Source organism: Uloborus diversus, chromosome 7, assembly GCF_026930045.1.
Source record: "Uloborus diversus isolate 005 chromosome 7, Udiv.v.3.1, whole genome shotgun sequence".
NCBI lineage: Eukaryota > Metazoa > Arthropoda > Arachnida > Araneae > Uloboridae > Uloborus > Uloborus diversus.
In genome coordinates this window covers 51,700,435-51,713,390 of record NC_072737.1, presented here as the reverse complement: position 1 = coordinate 51,713,390, position 12,956 = coordinate 51,700,435, and the positions used below count along the sequence as shown (strand labels likewise).

The window sequence follows — 12,956 nt, the reverse complement described above, 5'->3', positions numbered from 1 at the left end:
CTCATGTAAGTATCACAACCAAAAACTTTGATAATGTTCAAATCAGGTGGCTTACCATACTTCAACTCAAAAGGCAGATTCCCAACAGTCTGGTTTGGAATGCGATTCTTTAGATATGCAGCTGTCTGTACGGCATATCCCCAATAGGATTTAGGGAGTCTAGCTTCATATATGAGAGCTCGAGCCTTCTCTAAAAGATACCTGTTTGCTCTCTCTGCCACACCATTCAAAGGAGGCGAGTATGGTGGGGCAGGATCTATCATGATACCACTTCTCTTGCAGTAACGGGAAAGTTCACCACATACATATTCTTTGGCGTTATCACATCGGATTTTGTAGAGATCAGGATTTTGCTTTATGAACGATTTGAATACTTCAAAAATGTCACTTTTATGTTTTAGCAAGTGTACTTCACAGAATCTTGAGCAATCATCAATAATGGTAAGGAAATATTTTTCGCCCTTCAGAGTAGGTGGATCAATGGGACCACAAATATCAGTGTGAACCATTCTCATTGGCAAATGCTCTCTACTTCTGGGGCCCTTGCTCATTGGAGTATTGGAATGCTTTGCTGTGACACACTCCTCACAGAAACTTGACATTGACTCAGAAACTGGCAAGCCCATTTGTTTCAGAACTTTGTCAGATGGATGACCCAAACGTCTGTGCCATAGTACTGCATTGTGATTAGCAGTATAAGTTGAAGCTTTAATAGGTTCAAACTGACTCACATACTGTCCTTTCTCATTAAGTCTAGCAAATTCAAAATTTTCCTTGTTCTTCTCAATAACAGCTACATCATTCTTAAAAATCACACTGTAGCCAGCCTTCTGAATATTTTTAACAGATATCAGTTGACCATTCAACTCAGGCACATACAGAACATCTGTGAGAATGATTTTTCTACCATGTAAAGTTCCAGCTATAGTACCGATACCATTCACCTTCAAAACTTCCTTTTTGGAGGCACATGCAACAGTTCCAGAAAAAGGTTTAATTTCTTCAAACCACTCACCATTATTACACATGTGTGTGGATGCTCCAGAATCCAGAATAAAATTCTCCGCAGACTCACCAACCATGAATGTTACTGCTGCTGATTCTTTAAAGTCTGATTTCGGTTTAGATCTGCAATCTTTCTTAAGATGCCCTGGGCGTCCACAACCAAAACAGACTAATTTTCGTTTGCAGAACTTGGCAATATGACCTTTGTTTTTGCATTTGAAGCAGATAACATCACGCTTATCAGCACTAAAAGCAGTATTGTCACTTGAGATAGGGGCACGAACATTGTCAGAATTTTTCTTGCATTTCAATTCTTCAGTATTCAAAAGTCTTTGCATAACAAAGTCCAACGTCAGAGTTTCGTTTGGTTGATTCTCTATAGTTGATTTAATGATATCGTATTCCGCAGGTAGTGACATCAATATATAAATGACTACATCCATATCTTTTACTTCTGCACCTGATAACCGCAATTCATTTACAACGGCTAACAGTTCATTAATATGCTGCTGCATACTCCAATCACGGCGTTTCTTCATGGTCGCAAGCTTCTTTCGAACTAAGATTTGACTTACAGCACTTATCTTCAAATATTTCTGCTTTAAGCTAGTCCATATTTGACAAGCAGATGATTCTGTCGCCATAGTTGCCAATATAGAATCATCCAGAAGAGTCAGCAGTAGAGCGTAAGCCTTTCTTGCATCTTTGATCTCAGCATTTTCTTTTTCACTAGCTTCACTTTCTAAATACTTATCAATTTCTTTTGCTGCAAAAATTGCTTCTACACAACGCTTAAATAAAGCAAAGTTCTTACCGCTAAACGGCTCAATACTGTACTTGGTGTTATCATCACGTGCTGCCATTTCAATATTTATTCTCAGAACAAATTACAATCACTATAAATACTTAAATTCAACGTGTTCAATATCAGAACCACGCTCTGCTGTAAAGATTAAATAAGATCAGAGGCCGATGCTTATTAGATTAGAGTTTTATTAAGGAGAAAAAGAAAGAACATTACATGGCATATCCACACGTCTCGATAACGCACCACAACAACTGAAGTGATGCCAAACTACCACACTGCAACTTAAGTGTTGCCATACTGGATTGACAAACCTTATAAATCATGGAGGTAGTGTGATTATTCTTAACAATATGATACTATAGTAAACTTTAATCTGTATTGTGATATTAAGAGTGCAGTTAACATTGTTTTGTTTTTTATTTTAACATTAATTTGTTGTAAAATTGTTATTAACTTTTGAATTGGATTGCTATTAAAAATTTAATAGCATAATAAAATAAAAAAAAAAAAGATTACTGACAGTGTTTCAAATATCTATTAAATTATATAAATAAAATTCAACGAATCTGACTTCGATTAAATGAGGTTTTGTTTCCATGATATTAGTTAATCAATGTTATACTGTATATGTTGACTTCCACACTATCATAGACTTTTAAAAGCTAAATCATTCTTTAACCTGCAAAGAAGCATTTCAAAGTAATGTAATTAAACTTTAAACCCTTTTAAAGATAATTTTTTTTTTTAAAGACTGATCAGTTCAAATGCAAGAGTGGACATTGCATATCTATGAAGTTGAAGTGCGATGGAAATAAGGATTGTAATGACGTATCTGATGAACAAGATTGTCCGCCTCGCTATCCCAATGGAATGTATTGCCAGGAAAACATGTTCCAGTGCAACAATACGGTAATTTACGTTAAAAAATTATGTAAAATTGGAATATTTCAATGTGAGGTTTTTGTTCCTAATGTTAATGGCAAAACAAATTCTTGTTAGGTTTGCATTCGACGAGATTTCTTGTGTGATGGTGATGATGATTGTGGCGATATGTCTGATGAAAAACCCGAGTTATGCCGTGAGTTATAATTATTGTGTGTTCTTATTATTATCTTAGTGAAATAGCATTTTTTTTTTTTAAACACATGTAATTTTTGTATATCTCTATATCCATTACTGAAACTTTACAATTTATCATAATCTAAATTTCAACCTTCAGCTGAATTTTTTTATGTATTTTGAATTTTGCATGTAAATTATTATTAAATTTTGCACTAAATATTCCATCTTTTGCTTAATGATTGATATAAATGAAGTTTTTTGAGCAATGTATAAAATAATGTTTGTTTAATGACTTTTAAAGCATGAATTTTCAAAAAAGACCATTTTATCTTTTCTAAATTTCAAAAATTTATTTTTTCCTTCGTTTGTATTGATACTTCTTATTATATTGATTATTTTTATGTAGAGAAATGTGGGGCAAAGTAAAATGGTTAAGATGACAGAGTTTTTCCAAAATGAATGAATTGAAAATTTGTTTTGAAAATTACAGTACATAAAGAAAGAACATTGCATTTTATTAAAAAACTTGAACAGTTGAAACAGTATTTTTATTTTTGGCAGTAAATTTGAGCCTTCAAAAAAAAAAGTGCAAAATTTTCATTTGTTTTTTTCATGGGGCAAAGTGAAAAATAAAATATTTTTCTAATGAAATATTTTCTATTTGATTACAAAACATATTTCTGATTGAAAGAATCAGTAAATAAATGGTTGAATGAATAAATGAAAAGATAATGAAACAATAAATGAATAATTAAATGAATAAATCAATTTTATAGTAAGTTACCGCCCAAAGGCCATTGGCCATGGTGCGGTTCATCTTTTCATCGTTGGGTTGAACCGCACCATTGCTGCGGTCGCTCATCTGGTTTGGTAATTCTGCATTAGCTACCTGTTTGTTTGGCTCCCTTAACAGGTTTTTCGCCTCCAGCTCATGTGATTCCTATTCCGGGCTGATGAGTGCTAAAAAGCACGAAACTGCAGTCCTCAGATGGAATAACTGAGCTGGCGGTGTATTTTAAGTAAATCAATTAATGAATGAAGAAAAATAAATGAGCAAGTAAAAGAATAAATGAATAAGAAAATAAGTGAATGAATAAATAAATAAGTGCATTGCTAAATAAAGGAATGTAAATGAAATAATAAATGAAAACGTAAGGATTTGTGTTAAATGATTGAGTGAGTAAATGAAACAAACTATTTCATTTTGCCCCATATGTACTTGACTGATTGCACAATTTATTTAAAATTCAAATAAGCTTAATATTAACTAAATCAATACTGCATTGAATGTTAGGAGGTTTCAATTAATATTTAAAATGTCAATAACCAGAACTTTATCATTTTATAGTAACAAAAATAATTTTTGACTCACAAGAAAATATTACAATATGAGTACCAATTTTTTTTAAATTGTCTGCATTACCAATGCTTTAATCTTCGGCGGTATTTTTTTTCCTGTCTGGAATAGACTACATATGGTACTACAGTAGGCGCCGCTTAATGTGATTACTTCGGGACAAATACAATTTTATAACAATAACCGACTGATAACAATAACCAAAAAGAATTCAGGAGACACAAAATAATGATTTTTTTTCCAATTAAGATGCATTAATTTTGGCAACCTCAAATTAAAATCACAATGACTCAACTGAATGCAGTTTTAAATTATAAATTATTAAGTTAATATAATGGAAATATCTGAATTATAAAAAGTTAAAGTTAAATTATGCAATTTTTAATCACATAGTAATAGGTGAAGTAAAATATGACCGTTTTCCCTGACATTCGTAAACTAGTTGTAAAGCACATTCAGCTTTTCTATCGTTTCCAGCATGTTTTTGCTTGTTGTTTAAATTTAAATTTAACTTCGCTTTGTTTTCAATCTCGAAACAATTGTTTAACAGCTTACTAAAATAATGGCAACAATGGAGGTCCTACATCAATGCCTGGAACATGTCCAGTGACTGAATTTTTTTAGGTGTAAAAGAAAGTTTTCTTAGGAGGAGTCTGTGGTCACTGGGGGCGAACTTCCAGTAGCTTCATTCCAAGAAAAATTTTGAACTACTATTGAAAACCACAAAATGCTACAAGGAAAGTTAGTCTGGTCAGGGTTTGCCTATGTGTTTCTGTTAATTGAGGAACAAAAACAGGGGGAAAATTGAAAGTTTATGAAAAAGTGATAACAGTAAACGAAGACGCTGATTACTATATCCGACTTTTTTAACGTGTGTTAACATACAAGTGTTCCGAGGCTTCGTAATTCTGATAACATTAAGCGAATGATAACATTAACCGCGATCACATTAACCGGCGCCTACTGTATATATTTAAAACAATACCAGATAGGTGGAACTAAAAGCAGAGTAAATGTTTCACCATTTCACCTTGCCCCATGTTCCCCTACTACTGTGCTATGCACAGCTTTTTACAGTTTCGCTGCTAGTGTTCAACTTGTTTTTATAAATACAATTACTTTTATTCATTCAAGAGATTAGATTTTTTTGTGATTTTTTTCCAGATAAATTTGCAGTCATGAAAAATATACTAAGTTGTACTATGTATTCAACAAATTGGTTTAAAATTTTGAGATTTTTGTTGCATACATATTTTAAAACTAAACAAAATAAAAACATTCCTAATCTCTCTGTCTTTTTTCCGTATGTAATAAAACTTGTTTTGAATCCCTTTTTCTTCACTTAGGATCCTTCTCCTGTGATATGAGTCATAAATTCCAATGCCTGAATCATCGATGTATTCCTATTTGGCATGTTTGCAATGGCCGTGATGATTGTGGTGATGGTTCTGATGAAAACAATCACACCATGTGTGAACTCCCACCATCAGTTTGCTCTTCTACCGAGTTCAAGTGCCTGAACAAAAAATGCATTCCCCTAACTAGTGTTTGCAACTTGGAGGATGATTGTGGCGATATGTCTGATGAAAAGGGATGCCGTAAGTATTCCTTGTGTATCAGTTAACTTGTGGTACCTGCATGGCGATGCCCATGCTAAGAATTTAAAGGAAAGCCATTGAATTAAAAATTCCACCCCACCCCCCTCTGGTGTAAATGATCATTTTTCTTCAACTAAAATGCATGCACACCTTTTCTAAAAGCCTATTAAAGTCTCTTTGGAATTTAAAACTATTCACCAAAACACATAAAAAGATTAACAGTAGCTTTAAAACTCAAAATAATTCTTCAACTGTATTAGATCATCGTTTAACGTGCCAGCAACCATGCTACCGTAACCCTGCCCTTGATCGAGTGAGGCTTCTTTTTTCTGCAATTTAAAATGTTTGGCCAAATAAACAATACTATAGTAAAAACATTATAAGAAACAATTCTAATTGAATAATATGACAAATCAAATTATTTACTTAGATAAGTAACTATCTTCAATTATAAGATCAAAAACAAACGTTGAAGAAGTAAGGAAAACAAAACCTAATAGAAAAATCCTACAAAATCAAATTATTTACTTGAATATCGGAAAAAACCACCTTCAAAATCAGTTCGCTGACCACAACAGTCCTACGATAGTGTAACCAACTACGCGTCTGAGCCACGCTGCTTGGTTCCTCGCAGCTATCGACACTGTCAGCCAGCGCCCTCTCAATGAGTTAACTTGCCCCGCCATCTATTAGGAATTTAAAGAACTAAACTTATCCACCATCTATTAGGAATTCATAGAACTTCATCTACACGCCATCTATTAGGAATTCATAGAACTAAACAATTAATTCAACATTTAATTTACAATTACAAATATTTCAGTCAATCTGATTTTTAAAAAAATAGCCTATAGTCTTCCTCAATAAATGGACTATTCAACACAAAAATAATTTTTCAATTCCAACTAGTAATTCCTGAGATTAGCGTGTTTAAACAAACAAAAACTCTTCAGCTTTATATTATTAGTGTAGATATATGCACATTTGTTTTTTAAAGTACAGGAATTTTCTTTCAAAAGAAACATATTTAAAGATTTACTTATGTAAAAAGCGATAAATAATTTATTTTTTGATTTTTCTTTAGATATTGGAGTATGTGACGACAACAAACATGGTGGCTGTCAACATAACTGCACTTCATTATCAGGTGGTGGGTACATCTGTACATGTCCACCAGGATATCAAGTCAATCATGATGATGCAAAACTGTGCAAAGGTACTAATTTCAGTTAGTAATGTAGTGAGAATTATTTATATTTAGCATTAGAAACGTTAAAACAATCTTCAAATACAGTAATGGAAATAAAATTTCAGACACAAGATGAAAGGACATCCTGTAAAAACTTTTAATTGATGTCTTTTCATCCATAAGCTCATTTCTTTGCATTGAAAAAGGGGTTCTTTGTCACCACCAAAATAATTGTCTGAAATTTTATTACTATTAGAGCATTTCAAATATCGATTTAATGGTGTTTAACTTTGGCTCTAAGGTAAGCATTTTAATTTCATTTTTATCAACTAAGTGTACAGCCTCAATCGCACTACAGTGAGATTCCATTAATGCAAAATGGCTATAATGCGAGTTTTTCACAAGTAACGAATTTTTGAGCTAATCTGAATTTCTCGCCCGCAACTTGAAAATTTTAGGAAGGGACTCGCAAGAGGTAGTTTTGCTCATCACTCTTCTTCCAACGAGTTGCTTGATGTGCATACGCTGTCAGGAGAGGACTGATAACAATCTGATCCCATAGCATAAAGAATCATCATCTTGATTTTATTACCACCCATAACAGATGGCATGTGAAAAACTTGAATACTTGTGAGTGGTCTGTAACAGATGGCATGCAAAAGATACGAAAACTCGTGAGTGGTTTGCAATGAGTAAACATGCATTCATTCTTACTGATTAGCTGTCATGTATTCCATCATTAGTATTTATTTTCACCCAGAAGACCCATTGATTGTTATGATGTAAGGTGGAGTAGCTAAATTGCACTGTTAGTAGGAAACCATAGCAATTATTTATTGCTAAGATAGCAACAACTTATTTTGCAACTGTTCAGGCCTGTTTTAAACAAGAAAAACGTTAAGCTTTACTATAGAAGTCATTTGTTTTCAACTAATTTACATTAAATTACTTCACTATGGAAAATTTTTCTTATCAAATATATATTACATTTCAAAGGGAAAAAAATTCATATATTGCATTACTTTTTAAAGTTAAATGGCTTGTTTTATAACTTCAATAAGCATTTTAATTAAAGTAACCAAAAGAAATCATAAAACTGAATTGTTTTGAAAATTATTCAATTAAACAAAACCTCATAAGAGATTTTAATATTTTCATGTAAAATTGATTCATAAAGTGTATTATTGATAATAGATTAATTCATTATACTTTTATTTTAGATGTGGATGAATGCTCCCAATTTGGTCACAATTGCTCTCAACTTTGCACTAATTTTGATGGGTCCTATAAATGCTCGTGCAATTTTGGATATGAATTATATAATGGCCACTGTGTTGCTAATGGTAAGGATTAAGAATTTCAATTTTTTCCTCTAGATTATATTATTAGTGTTTTTAGACTTTTTATTGGTGACTTTTTTTGTTCCATACAGGAGCCTCTCCTATCCTTATGTATGCTACTGGCTCTGATGTTAGGGCTTTCCAATTAAATATGGATCATCAGTTTGCATTTATTACTGGAGAAAGCAGAATTCAGGCGGTGGACTATGATGCTACCAAAGGTAATTTCCTATCCAATTTTCAAGTAAAATGAGTTTTAAAAAGTTTCTTGAGAGCTTTGCAAAAATTGATAAAATTGCTCTAATTAAGCAGATTAAGGATTTAATTGAAAATAATTTTAGCTGAGTTTCTTGGACTTGAAAGTCAATTAAGAAATTGGAGTCCTGAGAGTGAAACTGAATTTTTCTAAAACATATACCTCAAAATAAAGGATGTTGAAGGGCTAAATTTTGCACGAGTACCAGAGGTCATTGTTTTAAGCTGTTCAAATATCAGGTGAATCTGTAAATGAGAGAAAATCAGAACTTCAATAAGATTGATGGCACTTGGAACCAGGGACGGATACAGACTAACATTTTAGCGGGGGGGGGGGGGGGTCATGCTAAAAAAAATGTTTTAAGTATGAAAAATTTCTTGGGTGTCAATAAAAAGCTCGAAATCGATGAGGAGTATGCACCTAGTGCGGCACACACTTAATTTCAGAATCAATGAAAGGAAGTATTATTTCAAATATTTACTCAAACAAATAATTAACAATTTAAAAAGATTATTGCAAACACTTTCATTTCATTCATCAAGTGTTTGAACACGATGTGCAATAATATATTTACAGGATATTCTACATCCATCCATCTTTCATGCAATTATTAAATTATGATCGCATACAATAATGAAGCATGAATAATATTGTCAACAGTTTAGGGAGGGGTCATGACTCCATGCCCCCCCCCACCCAACTTGTATTTACCCCTGCTTGGAACAGCTCGGGGAAAGAGGCTGCTGTGAGCCAAGCGAGTAGATAGTTTACAGAGGGCCATTGATCTTCACTGAGGAATAAAACATTGACTAGCATAGCTGGGCCAGGAGCCTATTGCTGGTCGAAACTTTTGCATTTGCATTAATTTTTATAGTTTTCAAAATGTTACTTGCTAAAATTTACAATGTTGTTGTTGAACTAATTGTTCTTATGCCACATCATGATAGAACCCACGTGTTATAATTATTTGAAATTGTTTACATTTTTATAGATATCTTATATTGGACAGACACTTCTGAAAAAACTATTAAACGATCATTCATACCTGATATTTTGTATCAAGAGACTGGCAGTGGTTTTGCGCAAAACTTGGAACTTAAAGGGTTAACCAAACCTTCAGCCATTGCAATAGATTGGGTTAGCAGGTAAGCATCAAAACGTTTATATTTGTTTTGATAGTGATTCTAATTATGGATATGTTCGAGAAAATATGAAAGGATGATGTTCTTTTTTAATAATCAAATACTAATTGCTCATATTTTTCTTTATCTAAAACCCAAAATTTTCATGAAATATTCAGTGTATTCTTTTGAAATGGATCAACTTTTTCCAGGCTGTTGATGCTCTGTAAAACTAAACACATTTTTATTAAAATCTGAAGTGAGGATAAACAATTTCATCAGAGACTATGATAAAAAGGAACGAACACATTCTCAGTTTAAGTTAATGCTATTGCTAAATTCAATCTGTTAATTTTATGCTCATCAAATTCTATACTTTTTTTTGCCTTTAAATTACATGCCTTCTACTTTAATATTGAAAAATACATTTGTCTAAAATAAAATCGGTTCCCCCCAAAAAAAACTTCAAAATCCCAAGGATTTCATGACTTGACGAAGTTGGAAGCCAACTGATCTATAAATATTGCATTCTGAAAAAAGAGGAAGAAATTGTGTGTTACTATAATAGTATATATGTGCATGAGTGATTTGTGTTTAAAATTACTTTCTTCCTGCAGTCATTTATATTGGATGGATGTTGACCTTTCAAGTACAAGGCCTAAAGGAAGAATTTTTGTCAGTGAACTTGATGGTCGATACAGGCATACCATCATTAGTTATGGGTTAGAGCAGCCAACATCACTTGCTTTAGATCCTGAACTTGGGTATTTATTTCATTTATGTATCATTGTTATTATTTCAGTAGTGCATAAGATTCATAAACACTCTTACTCACTTAAATGTTTTGTACAACAGCAAATTATTCAGAGGCCCATTTCCATAAATGAACAAGAAGTTCTGTCTAGAACTAGACGAGCCTACTTTCCCGTATACCCATACTACTTTCTAGTACCTGATCAATATTCTCAAAAATAGCTAAAATCGCAAATGTTTTCAAACATATTTTTAAAATACTTTAAGCTGATTTCTAGGAATAAAATATTCCTCACTCATCCAAAAAAAAAAAAAAAAACGAACGAATAAAATAGCAGCAACTTTTAAGCAAAGCAGCTAATACACTTTTTTCCATTAAAAATTTTTTTAACAGCTTTCAAAACGAAAAAACAATAATTAAAATTAATAAGCTCCATTAAAATAAATACATCATACCAAAAAAAAAAAAAAAAAAATCGTTTCTTTTTCCCCCTGTTGCCGAAAACAATTTTTTAAATGAATTAATGCACTTACCAAAATAAATAAAAAAATTAAATGTCAACTTAAAGAAATAATTTTTATTGTCAAAAAAAAAAAAATCGTCTGTGCATATCTTTATGTAGAAACATAGATGACTTCGAGTTTATTCGCCGAAAACTGAATACCTAAATTAAAACTTTAGCGTAAAAATAAAAACAAGTCAGATCAATAATAATTATTTCACAGTCAAAACCATAGCTGCGGAGTCGGAGTCAATCTCATTTTGGGGTAAAGGAGTCGGAGTCGAATATCTAAGAATCGGAGTGTCATTTGTCCTACGTGTATAAATTTTTGCCAAAGCTACGAAATCAGAGTCGAAGTCGTGGAGTCGGAGTCCGATTAATTGTCGGACACAGGAGTCAGAGTCAAGTGCCCCTAAATTCTCGGAGTCGATGTCTGGAGTTTGGCGTCAAGAGCTAGTTCCAACAAAATTTGTTTGAAGTAAATCCGCCTTCAAGTACGGAATCTACATTGACTTTCAGTTTCCTCGTAGGAGCTAATGTTAAGGGATTTGAACTGTTCAAAATTGAACGGAAAATTGTTCAAATCAAAAAGATATTTTATATACGAGTTTTTCATCAAAAACTTTTTCCTACAAAGTTTGTTTGAAGCAAATTTGCCTCACAGTTCGGAACTGCCTTGAATTTCCCGTAGGCGCTAATGTTTTTTTTTTTTGAATTGTTCAAAATTGAACAAAAAATAGTTCAAATCAAAAAGTGAAATGTGGGAATGAGGTGTCCTCGCCGAGATCTTTCGAGCAAAAAAAAGTTTTTTCGAATCGGACTATTCATTCAAAAGTTATTGGGGGGGGGGGGGGGGGACAGACAGACAGACCGACAGACATTTTTCCCCATCTCAATACCCTTTTTTTCAATTTTTAATTTTTCAATATTTATTTAATTATTTTATTTATTTTTGACTTTTTTTTTTTTGTTTTTCGCGATATTTTTAAGATGTATTAAGCCTTCTTTCATGCTTTTTTCTTCTTTTTCTGAATTTTACTGGGAAAGTAGGCTAAAAACAGAACAAAATGATCAATAGTTTTCTTCAATGCATTTTATTAATTGGTCTCTCTATTTAAAGTTAATTCTAATGCTGTTTGATTTATAATTTATTCGCAAAATGTTTAATATACTACAAAAAATTTCCGATTAGGATTGAGACATTGCTTATGTAATGCATTCTTTTGCTATTACAGTATTATGTTCTGGACTGATGCCAGTATGACACCAAAGATTGAAACCTCTTGGATGGAAGGTAGTAAGAGGAAAATAATAGCTGGCGACCATTTAGGTTCTCCGACTGGAATCACGATTGATTATGCAGGAAACCACAGAGTATATTGGTGTGATACAAAATTGGATACCATTGAATCTATGAAGATTGATGGAACTGATAGAGTAATCGTGCTTTCAGGTGAGCATTTTAAATGCATTTTACAAGACCTCTGTTTTTTTCAGCTGTTTCTCTTATTTGAGTTTCACTAGAAATTCAATCTATGTTTTAACTAAATGTTATTGAGAGATGTTACAACATGATAAACTCTTTTTCCCACAGTCTCAACTGTATTGGCAAATGTCGACAGTTTCTCTTCTTGTTTTTAATTGTGTAATAACATATTTTTTTTTCATTAAATTTCAATCTTGATGGAGGTGCTCATCTCTCCAAAAGTGAAGGCGCTCCCTCTCCCACTTAAATGCCAGGAGTCATCCCCAGGGCCTGATTACTGCACAGGCCGACAAGGCCTGGCCCCCCTCTTCCTAAAGGGTCCTTTTTTTTTAACACATGCGTAGCATTAAAAAATCGTGTATTTTTAAGAAAAATAATTAAAATTAATAATTTATTAATTAAAAAACCTCTTTCCATACTTTATTAGCATTTCTCTTATTTAGCTGATTTTATGTGAGAAAAAAAGCTTGTGACTAAT

At 32.5% G+C, this 12,956-nt stretch overlaps 1 protein-coding gene across 1 annotated transcript in view; it reads left to right on the top strand.

The window, feature by feature from the left end:
• Nucleotides 1-12,956, top strand: part of LOC129226093 (low-density lipoprotein receptor-related protein 2-like) — a 181,304-nt gene that overhangs the window by 152,409 nt on the left and 15,939 nt on the right. The window contains exons 65-73 of the mRNA XM_054860687.1: nt 2,564-2,722; nt 2,813-2,891; nt 5,579-5,830; nt 6,915-7,046; nt 8,240-8,362; nt 8,452-8,580; nt 9,607-9,760; nt 10,354-10,500; nt 12,228-12,445. Of these exons, the coding sequence (XP_054716662.1) occupies nt 2,564-2,722; nt 2,813-2,891; nt 5,579-5,830; nt 6,915-7,046; nt 8,240-8,362; nt 8,452-8,580; nt 9,607-9,760; nt 10,354-10,500; nt 12,228-12,445 (1,393 nt within the window). The remainder of the gene's footprint in view (nt 1-2,563; nt 2,723-2,812; nt 2,892-5,578; nt 5,831-6,914; nt 7,047-8,239; nt 8,363-8,451; nt 8,581-9,606; nt 9,761-10,353; nt 10,501-12,227; nt 12,446-12,956) is intronic.